The sequence below is a fragment of the Podarcis muralis genome, chromosome 4 (assembly GCF_964188315.1).
Source record: "Podarcis muralis chromosome 4, rPodMur119.hap1.1, whole genome shotgun sequence".
NCBI classification, from domain to species: domain Eukaryota; kingdom Metazoa; phylum Chordata; class Lepidosauria; order Squamata; family Lacertidae; genus Podarcis; species Podarcis muralis.
Window position 1 is genome coordinate 84,638,499 of NC_135658.1, and position 27,228 is coordinate 84,665,726.

Below are 27,228 nucleotides of genomic sequence, written 5' to 3' on the forward strand. Positions count from 1 at the left end.
TCATATTTTGTGTTCTCTCCAGGGTTTACTTATGTTTTTAAAGAGTAGCTAAACTGTCCTAGAGCAGAGATCAATATTGTTATGGTGTAAGCAGAGGACCCTTCGCATTGTGCATAAAATCTGGCACATGATTTTAACAAGCCTCTTCTTTTTCCCTTGGATTAGCATTGTCAAATGTCCTCATTTGAAATACACATCGCTGTCTAGTGGTCTGCACCCTCCCATCGCAACACTAAACCACAAAGAAAAAAGGAAGTGGCTGTGGCTTTGTTTTCACTTCCGATAAATCAAACAGACATTCTGTGCTGACATGCTATAGGACAGAGATGCCCATTTGCACTCCTTTTGCTTAAATGGAAGATTTAACAATTCAGCTAGAATCATCCACATTCCACTGAGCGTGAAAAAGGGAAGAAGTAATGAATGACAGCCAAAACCCGTTGCCAGGCATGTGAAACAAGACTGTCCCATCATTTCGTTCAGCCTTCTTCCCTTTGCCTTCTGTGAGCAAACGTCAGGAAGCCAAGGGACAATTTCATTACTCTAAGTTTCCAGCACATTCATCATGACTCACAAACACTTTCCAGTTTAGGATAGTACTTAAGCAACACCATATTGGCCCCAACAAAAGTTCTGCAGTACAGCTGATTTGAAAACAAGTGCTGTTTTGAAATACTGACTACCGATGTGAAATCAAAGGCCGGCATATGGCTCAAGAGGCAGGTGGACTCCAGATGTTTTGGGACTACAACTCCCATCATCCCTAGCTAACAGGACCAGCGGTCAGGGATGATGGGAATTGTAGTCCCAAAACATCTGGAGGGCCGAGGTTGCCTCTGCCTGCTCCAGAACAAAACCTCCTCACACTTTACATTTCAACATGACTCCCTACCTAACTCCCAACCTCTCCAACCAACACCTCCCACTCAACTCGACTTAACTCACTCTCTCCCTCCAAAGCCTCTCCTTTTAAACTCTCCCTCCTGGAACCACAGCCAATCAGAGGCTGCTGTTCTTTAACCATTTGCTGGCAGGAGATAAAAGTAAAAAGCCCCGTAGCTGAACAGGAAACAGAGAGCAGGAATAAATCAGCAGTAGTCACAATGGAAACATGTAAAAAGGATTTGTATTGGGACTGGCCCGTTTAACTTGCTTATAAAACGGTGTTGAGTTACGCTGGGGTGAGCAGTGTGGTTTGCTGATGACCTCAAATGATTCAAGGTGAAAAGAAAAAGGCGACTGCCGAGATTCCCAAAATGATTTCTCCGAACTTGGGGAGTAGGCAACAAAATGACAAACACAGTTCAAAGTAAGAGTACAACGAAATACAGTGGGGCAAAATCTCCTAACTTCGTATGTACACTAATGGAGTCTGAGCTGATGGTGACCAACAAGGAAACCGACCTTGGTTGTCCTGGGTGGGTAGCCAATAAAATCAAATCACAGCAGCTGCGAAAAATGTGAATCCCACCCTAGCATTAGCAAAGCGACTAAAAATGAAACTCCCAATACCACAATGCCTTTATACCAGGAGTGGCAAACCTCTGGCCTAAGGGCCAGATGTATCCTGCAGCCCTGCCCAACATCTGGCTTGTAGTCTCTTCCCCTTGCCCCCTCCCCACAACTAAATTAAGCTTTAAAAAAAGCTTCCATTGGTGCCAATGGCAGGGTTATTAAAAGTCTCACTGCAGCTGGGGTGGATCTTTCAGGGGTGTCACAGGTAGGGAGGGCGGGCTTAACCCTCCACCCGGATTGCACCATCAGCTTGTCAGTCATATTTTTATTGTTTGCAGTACAATATCACTCACTCCCCACTCCTCAAAACCCCCGGACAATTCAAGAGAAAGTTAAATATAAATGTTCAGAAAAGCCAAGTTCTCAGAACTTCAAAATGTCAAGTTCCCCAAATCATTTAGGTTAAAAAGTCCCATGGCAGTTGACACTGTTTAAGATTTTAGAAGTAGTTCATAACTATCTTGATGCAGCTAGTGCATATAAAGCGAGCCTTGTCTATGTCACCCAGCGGCTATTTAATTCCCACAGCATTTGACCTCCTAAATTATTATGAAATGGACAGATCCATCTATCCATAGTTGATTACAGGAAGAGTAATGAAGAATGTATTACACAATATCTTCAGTCTGGCCTGATCTGCCTACAGAAAGGTGGTCCCGTCAGATATTTTGTGGGCATAGTTTGAAATATAAGCTGAGTAAATGCATGCCCTAACAAGGGGTGGGGGAGTTACCGGTAATTTCTGCAGATAAACAGTTTATTTATGGCCAGATTTAATTTTAATATTCCAAACTGAAGGCTAAGAATCTTTCATATAGTCAAAGCTCATTTTGGAAACTTCAGCAAAAATTACATTACAGATCTTATGGTCAGAAATGTCCAAAGATAACATTTGAAATGGAATAACTTGACAACAAATGACCTCGCCTACAAAACACAGTTTTCCTAAATATTGCTAAATTAGCAAGATTTTTTAATGGAGAATAAGGATATCAATGGGTACTAGTTATGATCGCTATAGTCTAGCTCCAGGACCAGAAACAGTATGTCTCTGAATACCAGTCACTCAAGCACAACATTCGAAGGCAATTGCCAGATCAAGGGTTTCCCCACAGTCACCCGTTTGACCACTGTAGGAAACAGAATGGTGAACTAGACAGGCTTTGGTCTGATCTGGCAGCATTTCTGAAATCTAGATCTCAATGTTGGACAAAAGACTAATCTTTCCACTACCTAGTAATCTTTGCACAGAACAGAGCACAATCAAAAATGCAATCCGACTTTCTTTTTTTAAACTTTTTATTTTAGAATACATTACATACACACATGCAACAAAATAATGAGGAAATGGAAATATAAATGGGAGTGGAGTAAAGGACATAATTCAGTTTAACGTGCAATAAATAATGAATTAAAGTCCATAATACAACATGTCCTTCCTATCTCAGAAGCTGCATGTGTCGCATTTTTCAAGCTCAGAACAGGTAAAAAAACCAAAACAAAAAACCAAACTATTTTGTAGATAGTTCTCGTGGCTTAAAACAAGAGGAAAATTTTTACTCTATGACAGTTAATAGCTGTAGTCACTAACAGAGGCTGCCAAGGGTAGCTTGAAAAAGGAGTGCAGAATGGCAAATAGATTCATTTTTCTATATTCTATGGTTTTGTCAAAGGAGTGCCATGTGCATAACAATGTCAACATTAACATTGACATGGTATTCATTCATTCATTCACTCAATTTGCATCCCACCTTCCCCCCCAGGTGGGAGAAAAGCCCCAGCAATGATAAAACATTAAAAACACAACAGGTAAAAACAGTTTAAATATTATAAAAAATGGTAAAGTGTATCTCTGCCTTAGTAAAAGGAATGTTTTTAAATTTATATCAATGGATGACATTTTACCCATGGATGCATTCCTGCAAACTCAAGAAAGTTGCGTATTACGTCACCAGCCTAAGCTTATGGGATACAGCATGGAAAAAATGTTACAGAGTGCTGGAATTAACCCTACCATCTGGAATTCAGATTTTATGTTGTAGTACATTTTCTTCATTGGCAGGAGGTTGACTGGTTGACCTCTGAGATCCCCTTCAGCTCACAGACAATGATTCACTTAAGGATTATGCAGTATTAGCTTTTTGCAAGCTTTCAAGTAGGGTACAATATCAATTTGAGGTCCATGAATTTTCAAATGATAACGAACTATCCTTTGAAAATGCAAATCACACAATGCATTTTGGAAATGAGTGTCAGGTCTGTCGAAGTCTGCCATTCTAACTGCAGAAACAGCAACTTGAATGTCTAGGCAACTGATAAAGCAATCACTACCTTACTCACCTCTGATTGCTGGTACTTCTTGTTCTGTGGTTTGCTGACAAAACATGAGAACAAAACAAGAGTCCTATGCTTTCAAACAGACTTCCAACTAAATAAATGTGACAGACAAGAGATACTGAAAGAAAAACCAGTCACGGAAGTTGAAGGCAAGTATTTAAATTCCACTTTAAATATTTGGAAGTTTTGTAAGAACCCAAAGAATGCCAACTTTTATTTTAAAATATTTCTGTTCATCACGCTACATTTTCACATGGTAAAAAGTAACACAGGATCATCTAATGAAGGACAGCTCTAAGACCACTTTGCACCTGTTGGATCTGCATGGCAATATAGGCAGCTCCGAACATTAAAAAGTCCACTTCTTCTGTTATCCACAACTGAAATGCCATTTTGCTGCATATTTATGCTACATAAAAATGTCCCTACAGCTGTGACTTGGGTCAGCCTGGGACTGATTCCCACTATGAGAAAATAACCATTATCAGGAGAAACCTTAAAAAACCTGACCCCAAGAAGCATTTCTCAAATGCAGCCACTTTTATAAAGAGAGGATGTTGAATCTAAAGCAGCCTGGAAATGAATACACAGGATAGGTCAAACAGGTGGGCATTTAGAGTAGCATTGGTGATTAGCAAGGATAAGTATTTTAGAAAAGGCATTTTTCATTCTCTTGCAAAGATTTTATGAAATATATCAGTACAAGAAGGGAAGACTGTCAAGCATCTAACTACTTATGTACTCTTGCCAAAGTGTACATTAGAGTATAGCTTGAAGTCATGCCAAAGGCACAGTGCAATTCAATTCATGTGCTTTTGTCTTCCACATACAGGAAGCTACATCTGTCAAAGGATGTCAAGGAAGACTGTTTCCCCTCATCTGTCCAAATAATCAGTGTAAGCATTTCTTTGTTTCGAAAACAGAAATGAAAGCTTCAGTTTTCCTGCCCATTATTCCAAAAATATCAGCTATCAACCAGCCACACAAAGAAAAACAAGTCGTCTTGGCCTAATATGGGCTAAACGATTAAATTATAAGAGACTAAAAATAAGCTTCTTAAAGCATAAGCTTTATTTGTAGTCTAATGCAGAGATGAATACAAATGCTAGATTAAACAAAGGAAACTGTATTAAACATTACGTCTGAAAAGCTAAGTCTGAAAAGCAAAATGACAACCCTGTTACCACTGGCTTGCGCTCATGCCTATGAACCACAAGCCAGGCTCCTGGATATATTTAGATTTGCCTGCATTGTGTGCGTAAGTCTACTTCCCAGTCCCAGTCCATTGTAAACAAGATGAAAGAGATGGAGTAGCATTCACAGGTCCTGTCCACTAACGCCAGCCGTCAACTTTTACAATATTGTGACCTGAAGTAAGGTGAATTTGGCATGACCTTAGAGGCAGAATGTTGCAAATCATAGACGCTTCAGGGTTGGTAAAGTCAACTTCAGGGTTTTGTATTTGTTTTTAATGGAAATGTTGAATGATAACAGTTTTACGTACAGCAGAACAAAGCTAGCAGCTGGCTAGGCTAAATTCAGCTTGCTAAGAGGTGTTTTCCCCACAGATGCAAGTTCACTGGAAAATGAGGAACATGGAGGAATGACACCTGTGGCAATGGGACTTGGGAGCAGGAATCATCTGGCAAAACTAGGTGTTAACCAGACCTCTTAACTTCTAAATTTACAAACTGTGGTGCACACCCCATGGGTGCATGTGTTTGGGACAAGACAAAGTGTGTGCAAGGTTTCTGAGAGGAAACCTTAATCAAGGTTAGGCATTGCTGTCTCTAAGGGAGACAGACCTGGCATAAAATACAGATGGGGTTAGGGTGATGAAGTTTCAAGGAGAGGATCATACCTTAACTTTTTCTCCAACCCCTAGCAACTGAGGCTTGACATTGCAGCTATCACTTACTCCAGGCATAGGCAAACTCGACCCTCCAGATGTTTTCAGACTACAGTTCCCATCATCCCTGACCACTGGTCCTGTTAGCTAGGGATGATGGGAGTTGTAGTCCCAAAACACCTGGAGGGCAGAGTTTGCCTATGCCTGACTTACTCTGTGCTTTGGGAACATTTTCTGCCATATATAAAAGAGTGTGCCTGAAACTATGTGGAAGGATTGCTATATCATACATCTAACAGCTAACTAGCACTGAGCTATGGGGTCCAGAAAGGGCTGCTGGTTAGAAGAAGGCCTTGAGTTCAAAATGTCTGATAAACAGAGCTTCAGCTACAATATCCCAAATTGAAAATTTGCAGAAATTGTAGATGGAACATCCCTTACCAGCTTTTTGGATGTTAAGATCTGCAAAGGGCCTCTCTCTACTTTCAGAAGTGCAGGGAATGGCAGCCCAGACAAAGGCTTTCTCCATTGAAGCTAACTTGTGGAACTCCCTCCCCAAAGAGGTGCACATAGCAGCCTCATTGTACCACCTCTGTCGCATGTTGAAGATGTACCTCTTAACACTAGCCTTTCTTTGACAGCAGAGGTCCCAATTTGGCCTGTGAGGCAATTTCCTTCAAACTCAATCAGTCTCAATCAGTACTCATTATGGTGCATCAAGGTGCATACATTAAAACATAACCCAGAAGACAAAAGTACTGCTGGACAGCGAATCAATCTATCCAGAGACAGGTGTACATTTTGTGATGACTCCCTTTTGTTGTTGTTTAGTCGTGTCCGACTCTTCGTGACCCGTTAGTACTGATCACTTTGAAAGGAAAAAGATCTGATAATTACAAACACTGAAACACAGTGCAGTTTGCAAAGTGGAAGTGTTTTACTACAGGTGTGAGGCGACTGCCCCCACCCCACTCCCACAGAAATAAAATAAAAAAATAAAAATACCTGCTGCAAGATTTCAATGTAGACATGTGAGCTGAAACCCAAATATAGATTCTATTTTTGGACAGTTTGCATTTAGTGATGCATGCAACTTACGTATATTATTTTAAAGAACACTTTATATAGCTTGAAAAGGGAAGTAAAGAGTGGAAGAAATTAAATCTAGTTCCAAGGTAATGATGACAGAGCTGGAGAATGACTAAAGTATAAGCCCACCCATTTTGTTAAAAGCTTGCATTTTACTAGGAATCGTCCCTTGTAGACCACTTTTCACCATACTGGTTCCCATGTACTTCAACAGGGAACAGGAAAAAAATGTGAGTATTTGCAGCAAAACTGCCCTCCGCACCAACACTAAATGATCTGATTCACCTTCAAATTATCAAGATATTCCAGGGGGAGCAATGTGTCTCGGTGCGCCAAGTGCACAGAAACTCACCGCATCCCAACCCCATGTCCTGCAGTAGGAAGACTCCATGAGTACACAAAGGTCCATGTTGAAGAAGTTCACTTTAATCCAGAAAGAGGCTTGGAGGACTCACACACCTCAAGGCTCCCTTCTTAGGGCAGAACCGCACTACCTGGTGTGAAATGCAAGTGCCTATTGTAGCTTACGAATTGTTTGTGGTTGTCGTGTGTTGGCTGGATCCTTCCTTGTTTACTGACCTGCCCGTGCATATTTTGTAGATACAAGCAGCACTTTTTGCTCATGCACAATATACACAAATGATCCCCCCTGTGGTTGTGTGTTTAGGAATAAAATGTACACAAAATGCAGTCTTTGAGGTAATGGTGGAGATTTGAACCCAAGTTCTAATTAAATAATCTATGGCCTTTTAAACTGTGTGTTGGGGGGGTGCTATTGTTTTTGTTTGTTACTATGTTATGTATTTTTGTGTATTTATATTGTAAATCACCCTGAGGTCCTCGGATGGCCGCAATCATGATATTACGTAACTAAATGTTTATGTATAGATTTAAAAATCTGAGCATACAGTGCACTGACCTAGGAATGACCACTATAACTATTATATGATACAGCTTACAGATCTATCACCCTCCATCTTCATGCAACCCTGTATTGTCCAATTAAAAAGTAGGTAAGTATAACTTCAGTCATTGCCATCTTTGGCAATGACTGTTCTGTTTTGATTCAAACCTGGCGGGGGTGGGGAACAACTTTCATTTGAAAATAAGTGTTATAAATAGAGAACAGAGCATCAGAAATGCTGTGGAAAAAACAAGTATGTGAAAATTATTTTGCCTGGTTTTAATTTTTTCTATGGGATTTTAGGCTGCTCTTATGTCTTTCGTTTTTGTTAGTGGTGTTTTAAACATTCAGTATCCTCCTGTTTTAATTTATCTCACAGCTGTATGGCAACCATAGAATTGTAGAGTTTGAAGGGACCATCAAAGCCAACCACCTGCACTGCAGGAATATGCAGCTGTTCCGTATGGGGACCGAACCTACAACCTTGGCATTATCAGCACCTTGCTCTAACCACTGAGCTATCCAGTGGTGCCAGCAAATTCTAAATTGTGCACAAGTAAATTGTGTACTTGATTATGTTAGCTGCCTGGAAACCTCAATGAAGGGTGGGATATAATTACTCAAATAAAAATCCGCAAACCTCCCATATTATCGCTTCTTCTGTTGTGATTATTAGACTTCTCTTATCAAAAAGGAAGCAACTGGCTACAGAATTTAAAATACAATACAACACAACACTGAACTTATGATCCAATCTTTACTGGTCACAAAAAAAAAACCCTCACTCATGTGATATGGAAAAATATAAACGAGATAGAAAATGTTTCCTACCACTACAGTCTAAGGGACTTTCCAGATTATTCTTTTTCTGCTGAGTGAACCTGAATGGCCAAATCCCAATCCTATGCAGCTTACTTGGAAGCATTCAGTGGAACTTCCATTGTAATTTACTTCATTTCCATGTATCAAGCCAACATCCACGCCAGGGAAAATTGTGCCCCCCCCCAAAACCAAAGCAAAATGCTCAAATGTGGACATCAAAGGTACTGTACCTAGTTACTCTTGATTAGAGTTTGCCATGGTCATCTAATGGGCACTGCCCATGACACAACTGGTAGTAAGTGACGCAAGCCATTTTTGCCACATTTGGACATAGCGCTAACCCAGCCTTCCCAAGTCTGGTGCCCTTCCGATGTTTCGGACTGTAATTCCTATCAACACCAGCCAGCATGGCCAATGGTTGATGGGGTGGTAAGAGCTATAATCCAGCAACATCTGGAGGTTACCAAGTCTAGAAAGCGCTGTGCTAAGTCTTAGTTAGGTCCAGCGCCGAGGGCCTTCTGGCGGTTCCCTCACTGCGAGAAGTGGGGTTACAGGGAACCAGGAAGAGGGCCTTCTTGGTAGTGGCGCCTGCCCTGTGGAACGCTCTCCCAGCAGATGTCAAGGCAATAAAGAACTATTTTACTTTTAAAAGACAACTGAAGGTGGCCCTGTTTAGGAAAGTTTTTAATGTCTGATGCTGTATTGTTTTTAATATTTGGTTGGAAGCTGCCCAGAGTGGCTGGGGAATAATTAAATAAATAAATAAATAAATAAATAATAATAATAATAATAATTTTCTTTTAACTGTGGTTTGTTGAACAAGCCAGCATCAAACACAAAGCTATTCAAATAACCCAGCTTATTGCCCCAGCTTCCTCTGTGAATATCCAACAACTGCGCCTAACCTTTTGTGTTGCCTAAAAAGGCATCACTCCATGCCCAGTTCACTGGCCAGCTGTAGAATTGGTGCAGGGAACCCAAACCCTCTCCTTCTGGGAAATCTTCCGCAGGTCTTGGCAAACCTTGAAGAAGAAACCCCTCTAAAGCATTCCTCCCTTCTATCATTCCTATCATGACAGTCCTCTTTGTAATGGATAAGTACTGACAATGTATAGATTTATAAACTGTATCAAAGGCTCTATCAGTTACCACTGGGATTTCTTTTAATTAAATGGAGTGTAGAGTACATGTAACGTAGCAGCCATCTCCCTGTGAAAGCTAGCCTATGTACAGAGCAAAGGAGCAAACTGGAAGGGAAATAACAGGCAAAGTTTATGTGCTGAACCATTTTGGCCACAATTTTTTGTTGTTATTGTTGTTAAGAACGTCAGCTGAATTGAATTTGGTAAAGGCTGTAAATATTCAAACAGAAAAGTGCATGTGAGTGCTGAAAACTGTTAACTTGTTGTAAAGAAAACAGTAATGAAATACACTTACCAGCCCACTTAAAGCTACAATCCAGATGTAAGACCCAGAAGTTAAAAGCTACAAGACAAAAACGCACAGTTTAAAAACGCAACTTTTATTACACAATGCTTTGGTTGAGTATTGCTACCAATAAATAATGTAGCAGATATCACAGTAAATCTGTGTGAGTAGGAAAGTGATTGAAACCAAAGGGGATAGAACAAGAAACAAAGCTAGACCACAACCAATGAAAAGACCTGCGTGGAAACAATTTGCCAATTAAATCTTTTGGAATATGGTGTTTCAGTAATGGTGCCTGGTTGGTGGGGGGGGGGGGTGAGGGGTTGAGTCCAATTGCGTATATAAAAAGGAGAGGGAGAAGACAGTTGAAAAACCATGCACCAATCTGCTGACGATTGTTGTGCTGCAAAGTGCAACTGGATCTGACCATTTTTTCTTCAGAATTTACTTCTACAGGCAATGACGAACTTAATGACTTTTCTTCATTAGACTCCCCATCTCTACTATTTAAAAACAATGGGTAAAATACTTTAAACGGAGAGAAGGGTTGGAAAGGAGATAAGAAGTTGCAGAAAGATGAGACACAAGAAGATGCTGAAGCCAGAGAAAGAAGTATTTAAAAGGAAACGGTTGTGTACATAGTGCAGGAGAAGCAGAAATGAGTAATAACCTGACAGTGGCATATTCATTCCCCCTCTTCTGCAAAATGTTAATTAAAAAAAACCAACCCCCGAAATGAACATGGAACAGATGAATAAAAAACAGGCAATTTCCGTTGGCCTTTGTATTTATTTTATAAATTATGCTATTGTTATGTGCAGCTCTTCAACCTTTTTAGAACTTTCAGTGTGTAGCTCTTTCTGGATCAATAATAATTTCTTAACAAGTCTTACCACTGAATTCTGACAAACTGCTTGAATGTGTGCCATATGTTGGACAGGCATTTAGTCGGCACGAGAAAAGCACATTCAGATTGCAAAACCACATAATCGAGCAAAATCTCTGTTGCACATGGTGAAGTTTTTAACGGCACACCTACCAGTTTGTCATGATAAGAAAGGAAAGCACACCAAGAATAACTGAAGCTGAGATAAACATCTAGACTAGATGCTAGCAGTAATCGCCTTACTTGTAAGATAAAAATGATCAAAATAACAGACTTTGCAGAGCATGTACTTTATTTTCCTCTGTTATTAGGAATAACGAATGGCTCTGTCAGCAGAGCCAGGTTTGAGGCTATACTCAAGGGATGCATTTCTACTTTAAGATTCCAAACATCAGCAACTGAGCTGAAGTTATTATTATATTAAGCAGAATGCACTGCTCTGTTAACTATTCAGAAGACAGAGACTTCTGGCCAACCTAGGTCCCTAAGACTCCCAGTTCAAGGCCCAGGGGCTCCAGTAGCCTCCTGTTTTCTTAACTTTTTAAAAATACTCATTTTTAAACTCCAAGGAGAACCATCTCACCCTACCTAATCAATAAAATTTTGTCAATGGGAAATACTAGACATGCAGAAAGTGGGCTGTTATCCACTAACAGCTATGGAAAAGGGAGAAACTATGGACACTCACTGAATTCCATTTTCCACAAGGTGTCTGGATTACTGTCACTAACATTTGCAAAATTAGCGAGCACTTCCGGTTCATCATGCAACTCCATGCACTGCAGCATTAATTGAAAAGTTCCCAATTCAAACAATTCTATTGTGTCTTCGGACTAAATATTTGGAAACAGAGTATATAATATGGGGGAGTTCTGGAAAACACTGCAAGGGAATGAAAGTTGCTGCACTGCTAAGTAAATGAAAAGCAAGCAAATCAATACATACTGTACCTGCAAACCCAATATATAGACCAGTGTCTTGTTTGTGATGGAAAACTGGCCTAGAATTTGTGTCACTTGCACTCTTGGAATGGAGCAATAAAATGGTACAAAAAGAGCAAATACAGGGCCCAAGCTGTTGAGACAAAATACAGTACAAAAATGGGGGGTCAATAGAATTTGTACAAAAGAGGCTTCAGCCTCTCTCCCTTGACTGATTTTGAAGTCAAAACATGTCTCTCGGTCTATTAAGAATGTGAAATGCTGTGCCTATCTTATTTAGAGCAAAAATTCTACGAATGACCAGAGGCTTTCCCCTCCCCAGATTAGCATATGATGACAACAACCCAGAAGCTTGAAAGACCCTTGCCTGCCTCCCATCTACACAACCCTGTAGTCCATCATTAAAACTGCTATTACTGGATGAAGAATGATGAACCAGGCCCACTCTCATCTTAGCACCTATCTAGCACGTCAGAGGTGAGGGATTTCACCTGCCTCTTTTCTGCATGATCCATTTTTCTTCATCATACTTGGTTATTTTGAAGAACAACCAAGAGACAGAAAGTAGGAACTGGCTTTCACTGAAAGGCTTGCTTAGAAAACTGTGCTCTATAAAAGCAGTAGGGGGGTGGGGTGGGGGATGCAGTTTATCAAATTCAAGTAGAAGAAAAGCAAGAAAACAGGAATTTCAAAACTCTGATTCACAGCTCTCTTCAAGACACATCACCACCTATTTAGTGTCTCTGTGAATAATAACATGAAACCATGTGCTTAGAGGTGCAAGACCAAAACACAGAAGTTTTTTATTGCAGCAAGGTCACACCCAGTTATTTTTTTCCGTAGCGTTTCTCTGGCTCTCCCACTTTGTTGCACATACACAAGTTACTTTGAGTTATTTTGTTCTCTCTTAAGCACCTTCTCCCACAATGACCAAATGTTCTCTTGCCTCATACATTCTCTTAGCATCATTTCCCTCAAAGGATAGAGAGCAATACTGAGGAGGAAACTGCAGGTGGATGAGCAAGGAGCCAAATGTCGTTGCTTCTTGTGCTGCTTTTCACAAACCTGGTGATATGCATTTTCTCCTCTGCTGTGCTACCTCACTGATTTTATCTTTAGTGACTGGAAATCCCCAGGAGCAATGGCTCTGTGAGACTAATGTTACTGCCATACTGGTTTTGCGGGAATAATAATAATAATAATAATAATAATAATAATAATAATAATAATTTATTTGTACCCCGCCCATCTGGCTGGGTTTCCCCAGCCACTCTGGGCGGCTTCCATAAAAACCAAAGATACAGTAAAATATCACAGATTAAAAACTTCCCTGAACAGGGCTGCCTTAAGATGTCTTCTGAATGAGACAGGCAGCCATGCTTGTGTACGTTCCTTTGCTGACGGGGCTTGAGGCCAAGACTGTGGTGCAACGCATAAAAAAATGTGATCCAGGAAACTCATGAACATTTTGTGTGGTCTTAAGCCAGTCACTATTTACAGAAGTATTACTAGCTTTCTAAATGTAAACAAACAAACAAACAAACAAACAAACAAACAAACCATTAAATAGAACACCAACATTTCCTCAAAAGCCAGTCAATGCTGGCTTGAGACAACCCTCATCTTGGCTTCCTCCTTCAGTTACAACAAGAGCCCTCAGAGAGCTGCTACCTCATTTGAAGGAGGTAGCCAGTGGTCTTCTAAAGTCAGAATCAAGTCTCGGGAACTAAAGCCCCCAACAGATGTACATTACTGGTAATCTGTTTTGCTAAAAATCCACAGAGCATTGGCCTGGGGAGGCATAGGATCCTCACATCAGAAAATTGTTGGGGAGCTATATTTCTAAGGGCATTAAAAAAATTAAAATTCTGACATGCGTAATGCAAGTCAGTGTGACGCCCTTGCATGTAAACAGGTTTTTAATATGGAAAATACCAGTATAAACTGAAAATGCAGTCCTATCTAATATGTTTGAAAAAGATAAGAGAGCCCAGTATGTATTCTGTCTGTAACATGGCAACAACTAATCGCAACCAAGGTTCTGGTAGTGCAGGAGTTCTCGTATGGCAGACAAGAAATCGAATGCCAGCTGTATTTCCCCCCTATAATTCCATCTGTATGAAGCCATGTGTGGACAGGTCTTTGATAACGAAGATGCACAGGCAAAAAATTCTCCAGAAGCATCCTAACCATGTAGTTCCTTATTCTCTGTGCTTTTGAGGTTTTGCAACTCTCTATCACAATGCCCATTTCTTGTTAAGTAATATGTTTACTTACAGAAGAGGTTTCACGAGACTGAAAAAACCTAGTCAAAGTGCTTGATGCTGTCTATAATAAAAGTTCAGCCTTGTCTCCATGTGCACCAAAATAAGACTATAAGGTTCTGCTGGATCAGATTAATGGTCTATCTCACCTAGCATCCTGTTTTACAGTGACAGCTTCAAGCATTTGGGAAGCCTACAAGCAAGCATGAAGGCAACAGCTCCTCTCTGTTGTTTGCCCCTTCCCTCAGTCATTAGTATTAACATTACCTCTGAACAAAGAGCCTATATTTACAAGTCATGGTGAATAACCACTGATAGATCTATTATCCCACGAAGCATCTAAAGGCAGCAAATTCCTGAGGTTATTTATGCACTGTGTGAATAAGCACTTTCTTTGGTCTGTCCTGATCTTACTGTGAAAAGCTGAGTTCTAGTACAATGTTCTAGTACTGAGTTCAGCAAAGAAGAATCTCTCTCTATCCTCTTTTTCCATACTATAAATCTCTATAAACCTCTGTCATGGGTGTAGGAAGGGGGACGGGGACGGTTCGCCCCAGGTGTCATCCCTGGGGGGGGGGTGTGTGACAAAAATCCCGGCTGGGCGTGAGCTCTGAAATGTCAGGACTTTGCAGATAACTTGTGACTCTTAGCAGCATTGACAGTACCCCAGTCTAAACATATGTATGTCTTTTCCAGAGGGCTAATGACAGGCTGATGGCTGAATCTTAAGCCACTGGACATTGCATTTACCATCTCTGTGCAATGGAAGGGACATTGCTGGACAATAATAGTAATATCTGAAAGTACCTGCAATGAAATATAAAGAGTTTGTCTGCACCAACTAATTTTCATGCCCTTTGTATTTGCAGATACTTAAGTAGCTTGTCCCATTACCCACACATCTCATGATCCTTGATAGCTGGCACTTCTACTTATAGTGTCTCAGCAGGAAAGTTAGTAACTCACCAGATACTAATTGCAGAAAGTTTGGTGCCTGGTTTCTCTTGCTTAAAAGGACAGAATTCTGTATTATCCTTTAGCATGAGCCACCAAGAACATTGCAAAAGGTGGAGAAGAGCTTGTGTTGTGTAGTAATAAAGAGGGTGGGGTGACAAAATCCCGTCTGGGCGTGAGCGCAGCCATGCCGATCACACCCCCTAGCCGGGCGTGATCGCCACGGTGCCAGATTGCACCCCCCCGGGCGTGATTGCCCCACCCCCAGGTGCATGGCACCACTCTGGGTGCCCCGAGCGCTAAGCTCCGCCACTGGTCACAGGCAGAGGCATACCTAGACTCCCTTGTGCCCTTGGCAAGGAGCCCCTTGCCCCATCCCTTGTATTCTTCTGCTGAGGTGCTCAGAAGAGCCTAAATGCCTTGCACAGCCACAAAGAGCAGTGGAGGAGCAGTCGACCGAGTAAACAGATGGGCTGAGGCCAACCTGAGTACGTCCCTGGTCACAGGGATAGATAAGCTTTTTTCAGCCCAAGGGCCACCCCGTTTCATGGCCAATGTGCCAGCAACCACAGGCCAGTGATGGGAGAGTAATAGGCAAAGGAGGGCATAGCAATGGATGCAGTTCTTCCCTTTGTACAGTAGGCTATATTCCAGTCATAGAAAAATCAGATTTCTCTACATCATTCAATCTGCCATCCACACAAGCAAGCGACGTTGTCACAGTTTGAAGACACATGCCAGCCAGGCAAAAACAGTCAAGTGCAGAGCCAAGTCAGTATGAGACACTGTTTTGGGGTAGAGTACCAGGGACTAGTAGAAGAGATCTGGAGGGCAACATTTTGCTCCCGGGCCTGATGTTTCTAACCCTGGCACTAGTATGTCTCCTTTGCTGCCAATTTTCTCTGAGCTAAAAAGCATTAGTGTTTGGTCTTTTATTGTTTTTAAAACCCAGAGCTGCTGATACGAAGTGGGAGGAGAGACTTCATAATGAGGAGATGGGGATATTTGACAATAGGGTGCCGCATCTGTAGTCAAATTGTACAATCTATCAGCTATCACTCTGTAACATCATTCTGCTGCATAAGTACTACTGTGCTAGAAGTTGATGGAGGGGGAAAGGAGTTACTTCAGGCCTGTCTGGAGTTTTGAGACTATAATTCTTTCCAACAGACACTGCAAAAGAGACTTTCCCATGATTAGCAGACTTCCCCATTATCCCTGATCACATGGTATATGTATCAATGGTGGGGAGGCAAATGTTGAATGCACGTCAAAACTGAACATATCAGGGGAAGGGTAAAACTGTATGGAAAAGCATTCAGATATTTGGCATTTGACAGAATCCAGCTGCAAATAAATGTCATGGCACTGTGGATTATGTAACTTGAATTTAAAAGCAGCTTCCTCTATATATTTAACCAAATTTGCAATTGTCAACATGTGTGATGCTCGGGCCTGATCTAAGACATTTTGCAGCCTGGAATGAAAGTAATTTCAGAAACTGAGTGGAACAACATCTTCTGCTGTACCTGAGGGTAGATTAGGAGTAGAGATGGAATTGGGGAGAGCAACCGGTTCAGTCTCACTGGCTGTAGAGCCTCAGTGGCACCACAGGGGGCTCTGCAACTATTATGTAGAATGGAAGGTGAGGGGCGGGTGGGGGGCACCAAATTTTGGCATTGCACGGGGCTAAAATTTGAGACCCCAAGTTACACCACTGTTGTTAGCAAGCTAGCTTCGGGGGCTGTTGCAGCCCCAACCTGAGACAGCTACCATATTGCTTAATGGCAGTGTACTTTGGAAACATGTTTCTTAAGTACAAAGAAGAGCACCACAAATCACATAATCCATAAACGGAATCATGTTTAATGCATCACTGAAGTCGCACGAAGTACTACAGTGGTACCTCGGGTTAAGAACTTAATTTGTTCTGGAGGTCCGTTCTTAACCTGAAACTGTTCTTAACCTGAGGTACCACTTTAGCTAATGGGGCCTGCTGCTGCCGCCGCGCCACCGCTGCACAATTTCTGTTCTCATCCTGAAACAAAGTTCTTAACCCGAGGTACTATTTCTGGGTTAGTGTAGTCTGTAACCTGAAGCGTCTGTAACCTGAAGCACCTGTAACCCGAGGTACCACTGTATTTTGATAACATGCCTACATTAAAAAACAACCAAACACCTGAGCATTTCATTGCTTTTTGGAAAGACTACACTATAAAATACTAAGCAGGTGACAGCTTATTAAAAATGGCACATCACATAGCATATTAATAGCTTGCCCCTTAACACCAGTTAACTGTCAGTAACTGAACAAATAGGACTGCAAACTTGATTACATTTACAACTCATGGACTGATTTGCATTAACTGGTGTGGAATTTACTTGTACAAAATTCCCCACGCTAAAATCAAGAGATGCTTCAGGGAATTGACATACATAGATACCCCAGGTAATTTCCTATGGAATGACTGCTTTTTAGTTTAGGCTTGTATCATCCCATTCATTATGTAACACAACTTCTTCTTTTTTAAGTCGGGGAGGTCCTGAAAACCCCACAAAACAGACGATACAGAATACAGCACCACTGCCCTTTCAAAACATTTTCCAATTTTTGTCACAGAAACCCACGAGGTGCTTTAAGTTCTTTACGTCAGACCATGATATACAAAACCTATCTACCCCACAAAACCTCACTTTTCACCAAAACCTGATACTTGTTTCTAGGTAAACAAAACATGGCTAAATGTCAAGTAGACGTCACAGTTCTTCCCTTTTTAGTGTGGCAGGTTCTGTTTTGAGTGGCTTTCTTGTCTAGCTAATTAGATTTTATTTGTGGATGGGTGCCCTTGCTTGCCCTAGGTGTTCTCTTACTGCTAAAGGAAGATCACACTCTCATTCCTATTTTATATTTGAATGAGAACACGGCCCCATGTATTTTGGGGGACTCAACATTTAGAAAATGGGGGGAGATTGTCCAGAGGTTTTGAGCTTTTTTTGAGGGGGGAATCACTTACGCAACAAAGAAACCACCAAACGGCTGTCCGTTCACCGCCAGCTACTGCCTATCGCCTGCCCAAATGCCGCTGCAACACCCAATCAAAAAAAGGCCTTGCCACAGTAAAAAAAATCCTTGTCTTATACCCGGAAAAGTACGATGCCTTGCTGCCACCATGATATGAAGTCTGGACCTTGGTTTCAAGAACCACTTGTGCTGAGATTATGATATCTGCAACAGCGCTGAGCATCCACACCATAGCCCATCAGGCTAAAATATAAACGCCTTCATCTTACGGTAGATATCATATCTAGCAATTTTAACTTTCCCCTCTGCTTTTCTGACTTTCTTTTTTGGAGGGGAACTGATGAAGTAAGGTTTGGTCTATGAAAGCCACGATCTGTCGGTTTCTTTTTTAAATGCCGTTAACACTCTTGGGAGGGGGGGGAGGGGAGACGAAGCATGAAAAACATGAGGTGAATAGATGCTGTCACTTCCCATACTGTTTTTTTAGGTATACTTCAGCCATAGGGAGGGGAAATGCCATCAACTCCTTAAAAGGGTAGTCTGACCTAATCACTCGTAAGAACAACACGCAAAGGGGAAACAGTTGCATCTGAAATGTGTAGCAAGTGCAAGCACCACACAGAGGACTTAACAGAGGACTTAACAAACTACTGATAAAGTGAGTAGAGGGAATACTATGTTCCGTTCTTTTTCAAAATAAGGCATTTAAACTGCTGTGGGAGTCAAATTTTCTGATGTGACTATGAAGCAGGCACTTCTTTAGACAGGAGAGAGAAGCAATTTGTGGAGAATATTTATGATACAGCAATGTTCATAGAAGGATGTAGCAGAGCAAATTGGCAATTAAACTTAAGGGAATATGTAGGGATGGAGAGCCTCTCAGAAGAATAAGAAATCAAGAAGAGAGACTTTTTTAAATGGGGGGAAATTTATTGATTATTTCAGGACATATTGTAAACAAGTTAAAACATTGGCGGGATTGACATAAACACGTGCAGTAAGAGATAACTAAGGGGATGATAAAGGAAAATTTATAAATATATTTGAATTAGATATGCAGTAACAAAAAGATATGAAAGAAATAACTGCAGAAAGGAGCAGAGGGAAGTCGAGGGGAGGGTAAATTTAATTTGTAAAGAGTTTGCTTTTCTTGCTAAAATGTTTCTATAAGTTGAAAAATAAGAAGCATGTAGTAGTAGGACTGTAGTTAACATCTGTTGCAGGAATACAAATAACTTTAATTTCAATTGCAACATTGTTAATGTTTTTAATATAGGTATTGGGGTGGGAGTTAGAACCGGGAATTAAGCCTTATATTAAAAGAGTACTAGAAAAAAACAACTAGTTCAGTACAAGTTTTTAAAGAATAAAGGATAGGTACTTATAGGATATGAAGTAATATTAAGCTGTTATTTACAAACTAGTTTAATCACTATTCATGTTTAAAGAATGCGATAATGACTTTACAGTTCCCTTTTAAAAATGGATTTTTTCTTTAAAACTTTTTATTTTTAGGATGCATTAAAATGTCTTCCCTGGGAAAATTGTTCTAAAGTAGTCCAGCCCTATGCATGTTTTACAATATCTGGTGCTTTTTAGATTAGAAAAAAAGGCAATCAAGAAGGGACATACAGAGGTGTGAAAAATACTACACAGTGTGGAAAAGTAGGCAGAGAGACTTTTTCCTCGTTCTCTTCTACTACTAGAACTCAGAGTCACCCAATGAAGCTGGAAATTTCGGGAGACACAAAAAGAAGTGTTTCTTCACACAGCACATGAGAAAACAGAATTTGCTGACATGTTGTGATGGGTGCCACACAATGACTTTAGAAGGGACTTAGACGATTTTGTGGAAGATAAGGCTAGCCTATTCATGATGGTGGAGTGCTATCTCAAGTAATGGAAATGGTATACCTGTGAATACCAGTTGCAGGTGAACATAAATGGAGAAAGTGCTGTTGGACTCGTGTCCTGCTTTTGGGCTTCCTATAAACATCTGCTTGGCCACTATGAGTAAAGGATGCCAAACAAGATGGGCTTTGTTCTGATCACAGAGGGATGTGCATGGCACTGTGGTCTAAACCACTGAGCCTCTTGGGCTTGCCAACCAGAAGGTTGGCGGTTCAAATCTGCACAACAGCATGAGCTCCCACCACTGTTCTGTCCCAGCTTCGGCCAACCTAGCAGTTTGAAAGCATGCCAGCGCGAGTAGATAAATAGCTGTGGCTGGGAAGGTAAACAGCGTCTCTGTGCGCTCTGGCACTCGTCATGGTGTCCCGTTGCACCAGAAGCGGTTTAGTCATGCTGGCTACGCGACCCTGGAAAGCTGTTTGTGGACAAACGCCAGCTCCCTCAGCCTGAAAAGCAATATGAGCACTGCAACTCCATAATAGCCTTTGACTGGACTTAATATAATAATAATAATTTATTATTTATACCCCGCCCATTTGACTGAGTTTCCCCAGCCACTCTGGGCGGCTCCCAATCAAGTGTTAAAAACAATACAGCATTAAAAACTTCCCTAAACAGGGCTGCCTTCAGATGTCTTTTAAAGATAGAATAACTGCTAATTTCCTTCACATCGGAAGGGAGGGTGTTCCACAGGGTGGGCGCCACTACCGAGAAGGCCCTCTGTCTAGTTCCCTGGAACCTCACTTCTCGCAATGAGGGAACTGCCAGAAGGCCCTCGGCGCTGGATCTCAGTGTCCGGGCTGAACGATGGGGTGGAGACGCTCCTTCAGGTATACATGACCGAGGCCATTTAGGGCTTTAAAGGTCAGCACCAACACTTTGAATTCTGCTCGGAAACGTACTGGGAGCCAATGCAGATCTCTCAGGACTGGTGTTATGTGGTCCCGGCGGCCACTCCCAGTCTCAGGCCTCTTAAGCTGTGGTGGTGAGTGCAGGCCCCGCCCCCTAGGCCTGATGGAGTTGGCTGGAGAGGGAGCGGTCTTCCTAGCACTCACAAGAGCAGCAACAGCAACTTAGAATCATAGAATTGGAATAGACCACAAGGGCCATCGAGTCCAACCCCCTGCCAACTTAACCATCCAGAGGTCCTTTAACTATTTTTTTAAGCTACCTGTTCTGATCAGCACGGCTCCTCTTTTGTTCTTACCCCCCACTGATTAGATTTACTCCCAAAGAGGTATGCATAGCATTGTCCCCAAATGATACAAACCTGTCCACATTTATACAGACACTGCGCCCACTGGAGCTTACTTCCAAGTAAGCATTGACAGGGGGCTTCAGTCCTCGGATAACATCCAAGCTGCCTGCCCACTCATGCAACGGAAGCTAGTGGAACAACAGGATCCCTGGTTTCTCTTAGAATCATAGAATTGTAGACCTGGAAGGGACCTTGAGCGTCATCTAGTCCAACCCCCTGATATGCAGGAATCTCACCACGTGGTTCCCCTGTGTGTCACCTGACCCTCTGGAGCAGATTTTTGGCACACACAGTGGGCTATAGGGGGAAGGGAAGGGAAGAGAAGCTCTGTTATGTGTGTACGCTCACACAACATTGGATCTCACTCCATACACAACATTGGATCTCACTCCATACACAACATTGTTGTTTATGTTAAATGAACAGTGACCTTGTAATATACTTTGGCTTTTTAAGTAGGGCAGAAAAGTAATATTCACAATGCATTTTCTCATATCTATTTTATCCCACAGTAAGTTTGATTCCCCCCCTCAAAATAACAGTACACTCTTATATTTATATTCAAAACTCAGTTCCACTGTATTCAGCGGCACTCATTAAGATAAATGTGCATACGATTGCAGCCTCAGACTTTTTATTTAAGAACAACTGCAAAGCATACACTTTCAAAAAGTTTTGTCATTGCTTTCACTGTGATAATGATCATTGCACTTTATGTATATTTGACAGTTAAATCTTATTTTAATGTACCAAATCTGACAAGTTGAGGGTTATGGTTGTGTATCTTTTAACCACTTCATTAGAGTAAAAGGTTATATACATGCTGGTTTGTATCACTGCAGAATGTATGTTAAATGCATTCAGCAACTCATTTTGACATCTCTACGGTTCTCTGCCATTCAAGACATTAATAGATATGACACTAAGAGTTTTTCACTTTTCACAGGCAATCACATTTCAAAACTGCACACAACTATATCCATATGCTATGTCCCCATTAGATACTGGTCATCCTAACCTCACATTGGCAATAATTCAGTATCATTTTGTGTATGGACACCTGCATTTACTTCACTCATCCTCTCTTGATATTTTGACAGGCTTTCTTCTTTATGAACTAGATAAATTTACAAAGCTTATTTTTTATCTATCGCAATTCTTTTCCGGACACAAAAATCTGGAAAAGGACATTTGATTAATGTATTGAGTTTGAACAGAATATGTAACAGAACCGGTATACTTAAGCATAAAAACATACTAAAATGTTACAAAATCTTCTTTATTTTGCAGTTGTGAGCTCTGGTTTGACATTGTGTGTGTGTGTGCAACAACAACCCTTAAAGAAGGCTAGAATTGCACCAATCAGCCACAGAGTGAGAAGAGGGATGGAGGGGGACTTTTCACAGTTTAATCAAGTGCATACTTAACTTTGTCCTGTTCAAATAACCCAGCCTATTTATGGAGTTCTCACTGTCCAATACATCTTCCATACACAACTATAACCATGCAGAAATTATTGAAATGGAGGAGCGTTTCAGCCCACCAATTCCTATAGCCCATCAAAATAGATAATCAGCAGGATTCCAGCTTCCTTTAAAGAGCTTTGCAAATGTTGTGCTGGCTGTGAGATAGGGGGATCACATCTATAGCTCCTATTTTCATGCATTTCTGTCTAGGGATACAAATACAGATGCTAGCTTCTCAGCACATAAAGCCCCTGGTTAGCTCAGGGCACTGCTATTTCTATAAGTACAACAAATTCAAAAACATTTGAAGCAAACTGCTGTTAACATTGCAACTATTAGAAACCCCAAAATTAGGAATCACATATAAATAATGTTGTGAAATACACAGAAGTTGGGAGGAGCAGTTCTATCTATTCATGTCTCCTATTAAAAGCTCCCTTGCACTTGAAACAAAAAATCATTAGGAGTTGTGCCAGCAAAGTCTCTTCCTTCCTCTTTTCTACATCTGTTGTCTCCCCCCCCCCGCCCTCCCCAAGCTAGGTTAGTTTTTGTACTTGCACAAAACGTTATTCTCAATAAACACACTATGGACTGAGCTCTAAGTTGCTGCTGCTGCAGATATACTACAAATCGAAGAATATACCCTCATCATCCAAGACAGCTAGTGAGGTGCAGAAATAATGTTACTACAAACTGAACTAATGTCCTGTTTTTATTAACTGTGCCGCAAGACAGCTTTGTAAGACAGTCGTGAAGCAATCTGTGTGGCTGAGGGTTGCTAACTATACAACACACTAGACTGAGCAGAGTGAAACTCCATGTAAGTTTGGGAGCTGAAAGCCACACAACCACTTCTGCTGCCACAACCAACCATTGTAAACTTTCTAACCACTGCGGAGTGTAGATGAATGAACCTAGACTTCATTTCTTTCCCCTCATACAACCATAGCCATGCAGGATGGAAAAATTGATGGAGTAGTGAAAAGGTTTATGAAGTAGTATGTACGTGCAAAGTTTCATTTGGTAAATAAGGAGCTACTGTGCTGAAAGTGAGAGGTGGGTTTGTGTACCGGGGCGGGGGGAGGGTTCTTAATGGGCGTGCAATCATAAAATAATATCACAAACTTATTTCCCCCTTCGACACACCATGAAACAAAGGGTGTGCATGGGTGTGAAGAAGTGATTCTGAGCATGTTGGAGGTGTTTGGGGAGAGGATAGAAACTCTTTAAACAATGCAAAGGTTCAATTCACATGAAAGAAGTTCAGACACAAAATACTGTACTCGTTTTTGGAAAAGTAAATCTTCAGGACCTACTTCTAAAATGCTAGAAAGCTGCAGTCAAAGCTTTGACTGCTTTTGTTTTTTTTAAAAAAGTAAATGAATAAATAAATAAATAAATAAATAAATATATTATTGGCTGCTTCCCTGGCCTTTGAGCTCTCACCTCTGTTTGCTTATCACTTTCCCTTTAATAGCACACAACTGCTTCCGTTCTTAAGACTGATGTGAGGATTACAGGCAGAAGTTAGTCAGGTAGTTACCAGAGACAGCAGGCCATTGGGATGGGTGGTCTTTGGAATTTCCATTCCCAGGGAGAGTATGGGCAATATTTCACAGGGTGAAAAAAAATAGCCATATCAGAAGATTTGACAGTGTATTTTGCAGCATGGCAAGGATTTAGTTGACCTGGTCTGCCAACAATCCTTTGAGACAGAAAGTTCGTTCTGTCATACTGTTCCAAGTCTAGTGTCATGGTGTCAGTTTCAGAAAGCAGATTTATCCATTTATTAATACTGCTAGTGAGCATTTAGGTTAATCCCGAAGAAACCAGAGGCATGGCTTTTGGCCCTTCCTTTCAAGTTATTAACTTGCTTTATCTCATTTCAAACTTCTGATCTTCTATAGATTGCTGTTTTGAAATCCAAACTTAAAGAGTTGGAATTATATTTTTTTAAAGAAGAAGAAGAAGAAGAAGAAGAAGAAGAAGAAGAAGAAGAAGAAGAAGAAATAATTTAACTACTAATTTAACTACTTGCTTTTACACAAGGCTAACCTATTGACCACTTGCAATGAAAAATATGATTGCCTATATTAAACACAACACCCCCCACCCCCTTTCTTCTGTTTTTCTAGGTCTCCTAAATTTCCTGGATATATCAGCTATGGCAACAGCCTGGGCCACCGCTGCCTCGACAGCCAATCAGACTAATAATTCAACTTGCGACCTATATGAGCACAGCGATACGGCACATATCCTGTTGCCGATGTTCTACAGTGTTATTTTCTTAATCGGAATGCTTGGAAACGCACTTGCTTTGGCTGTAATCGTTAAGAACAGAAAGAAGATGAATTCTACTACTATTTACTCAACGAATCTTGTTGTATCAGACATTCTTTTCACTACGGCGTTGCCTGGAAGAATAGCATACTACGCACTGGGCTTTCACTGGCCATTTGGAGAAGCACTCTGCAGACTCTCAGCCCTTGTCTTTTACATCAACATTTATGCCGCTGTGAACTTCATGACGTGCCTGAGCATTGACAGGTTTGTCGCCGTGGTTCATCCTTTACGCACAAAGATCAGAAGGGTTAAATGTGCCACGTATATCTGTTGCTTTGTGTGGTGTCTTGTACTTGCCCAAACCGTTCCATTGCTTTTACAAAAAATGTCGTACGAGGAAGGAGAAAGAATAACATGCATGGAATACCCAAACTTTGAACGAATTGCAAACCTCCCTTGGATACTTCTCGGAGCCTGCCTTCTGGGATATGCATTCCCCCTTGGGATTATACTAGTCTGTTACTCTAAAATTAGTTGCAAACTCTGCCATATTGCAAGAGAAAACCCGCTAGCTGAAAAGTCCGGAACCAACAAGAAGGCTTTTAATACAATTATTTTCATCATCGTTGTCTTTGTCATCTGTCTTACTCCGTATCATGTTGCCATTATTGTATACATGATTAAGAAGATTGTGCTTAAAGATATCATTCCGTGCAGCAGTCGGCAGATCTTCCAAAAGACCCTCCATTACACTGTTTTCCTGATGAATTTAAACTGCTGCTTGGATCCTTTTATCTATTTCTTTGCATGTAGAGGATACAAAAGAACAATCATGAAAATATTGAGACGCCAAGGAAGCGTATCACTATCGAGCGCTGTCAAAACAGCTCCTGAGGAAAGCTCTCGTGATATAGGAGACACACAGCTGTCTCCCCTTTCAACATCTCTAAATGGGAAAAGGTGAACACAAATTAACATTTGAAACGTGCTTACAGAGTTTCTATTTCAGAAAACATTGGTAACAGTAAAAACCACGAACTATTTCTTTTTTTTTAAAGGAGCCAATATTTTTATTCTTCCAGGAGTGGCGTGGATTGGAGTGGTGATGTAGCACATGTAGCCACAAGAAAGAGAAAAACTGGCATTGTATTTGCTTTTGAAATTTGGTTTCGTGTCTTTGTTTGTCCCTGTTGCTTTATCATGGGGTGCAGTTATGTATATTTCTTTTTCTGAATCTCAGGAGCCCAGGCAGGAGAGTGAATCGCTTTGTGATTTAGGACTTAGACAGAGAAGCAAGATAAAATTAAACTGAATGTTTAACTCCAGCTCATTCACCCTTAACACCTATGACTGGCACAAGGGATATACCTGGAAGGGAGCATGTAATCATCTTTGCTTTTTCATAGGTAATGAACTATATAAAATCATTGTTTATATATAAAAGCCTCCTGTCACAAGAAGGGGGTGATTTGCCTAATCTACCAGTGTGACTTTCCAATCTACCATGTGGCTCACATAATACATCTCCAAGAATATGCAGTATGCTGGCAAACAGTAGAGTATGAAACTACCACAGCTGGGCAGATGGTAAGCAACCAAGATAGGGAGGAGGTCAGATGCAGGGTGCGGCTAAGAATGGCACTTCTGTTCAGTAGGAAGCCAGTCACTGATTTAAGCAAAAAAACACCCTGTCTCTTAGCTTCTAAAAAACAAAGAAGAAAATAGCATGTTGTACAAGAGGAAGGAGGGAGGGGTTGCTATCCACCATCAGGAACATCTGCATCCTAAAAACCCTTTGTTGCAATTCTTCTGGTTTACTTTTCATACTGTTTTGTTTTCCATTAGTGAGTTCTTTTGCATCCTGATCCTGGGACTTTTTGTTTGTGTTTTTGTACCTACGTGCTTTCCTTTCTCAGAATCTGGGGGTCGTTGGATCACGATGGGCTTGCTTTTTTTAAATCCCAAGCATACATATAGGCAGCTGTGTTTTGGCAGAAACCAATAACCTTGCTAACCTAGCAGTTCGAAAGCACGTCAAAGTGCAAGTAGATAAATACCGTATTTTTTGCTCTATAAGACTCACTTTTTCCCTCCTAAAAAGTAAGGGGAAATGTGTGTGCGTCTTATGGAGCGAATGCAGGCTGCGCAGCTATCCCAGAAGCCAGAACAGCAAGAGGGATTGCTGCTTTCACTGCACAGCGATCCCTCTTGCTGTTCTGGCTTCTGAGATTCAGAATATTTCCCCCCCTTGTTTTTCTCCTCCAAAAACTAGGTGCGTCTTGTGGTCTGGTGCGTCTTA

General features: G+C 41.1%; 2 protein-coding genes across 2 annotated transcripts in view; one reads left to right on the forward strand and one right to left on the reverse strand.

Moving 5' to 3' along the window:
• UBAC2 (UBA domain containing 2) overlaps window positions 1-27,228 on the reverse strand; it is a 75,149-nt gene that overhangs the window by 14,198 nt on the left and 33,723 nt on the right. Inside the window, exons 5-6 of the mRNA XM_028728263.2 lie at window positions 11,781-11,904; window positions 9,954-10,001 (exon numbers count right to left, since the gene is read on the reverse strand). Coding sequence (XP_028584096.2) covers window positions 9,954-10,001; window positions 11,781-11,904 — 172 coding nt within the window. The remainder of the gene's footprint in view (window positions 1-9,953; window positions 10,002-11,780; window positions 11,905-27,228) is intronic.
• Window positions 18,547-26,105, forward strand: GPR183 (G protein-coupled receptor 183). The gene is made up of 2 exons (XM_028728262.2): window positions 18,547-18,669; window positions 24,782-26,105. Exon 2 carries the CDS (start codon window positions 24,811-24,813, stop codon window positions 25,891-25,893), a length of 1,083 nt encoding a protein of 360 aa, XP_028584095.1. The 5' UTR covers window positions 18,547-18,669; window positions 24,782-24,810; the 3' UTR covers window positions 25,894-26,105.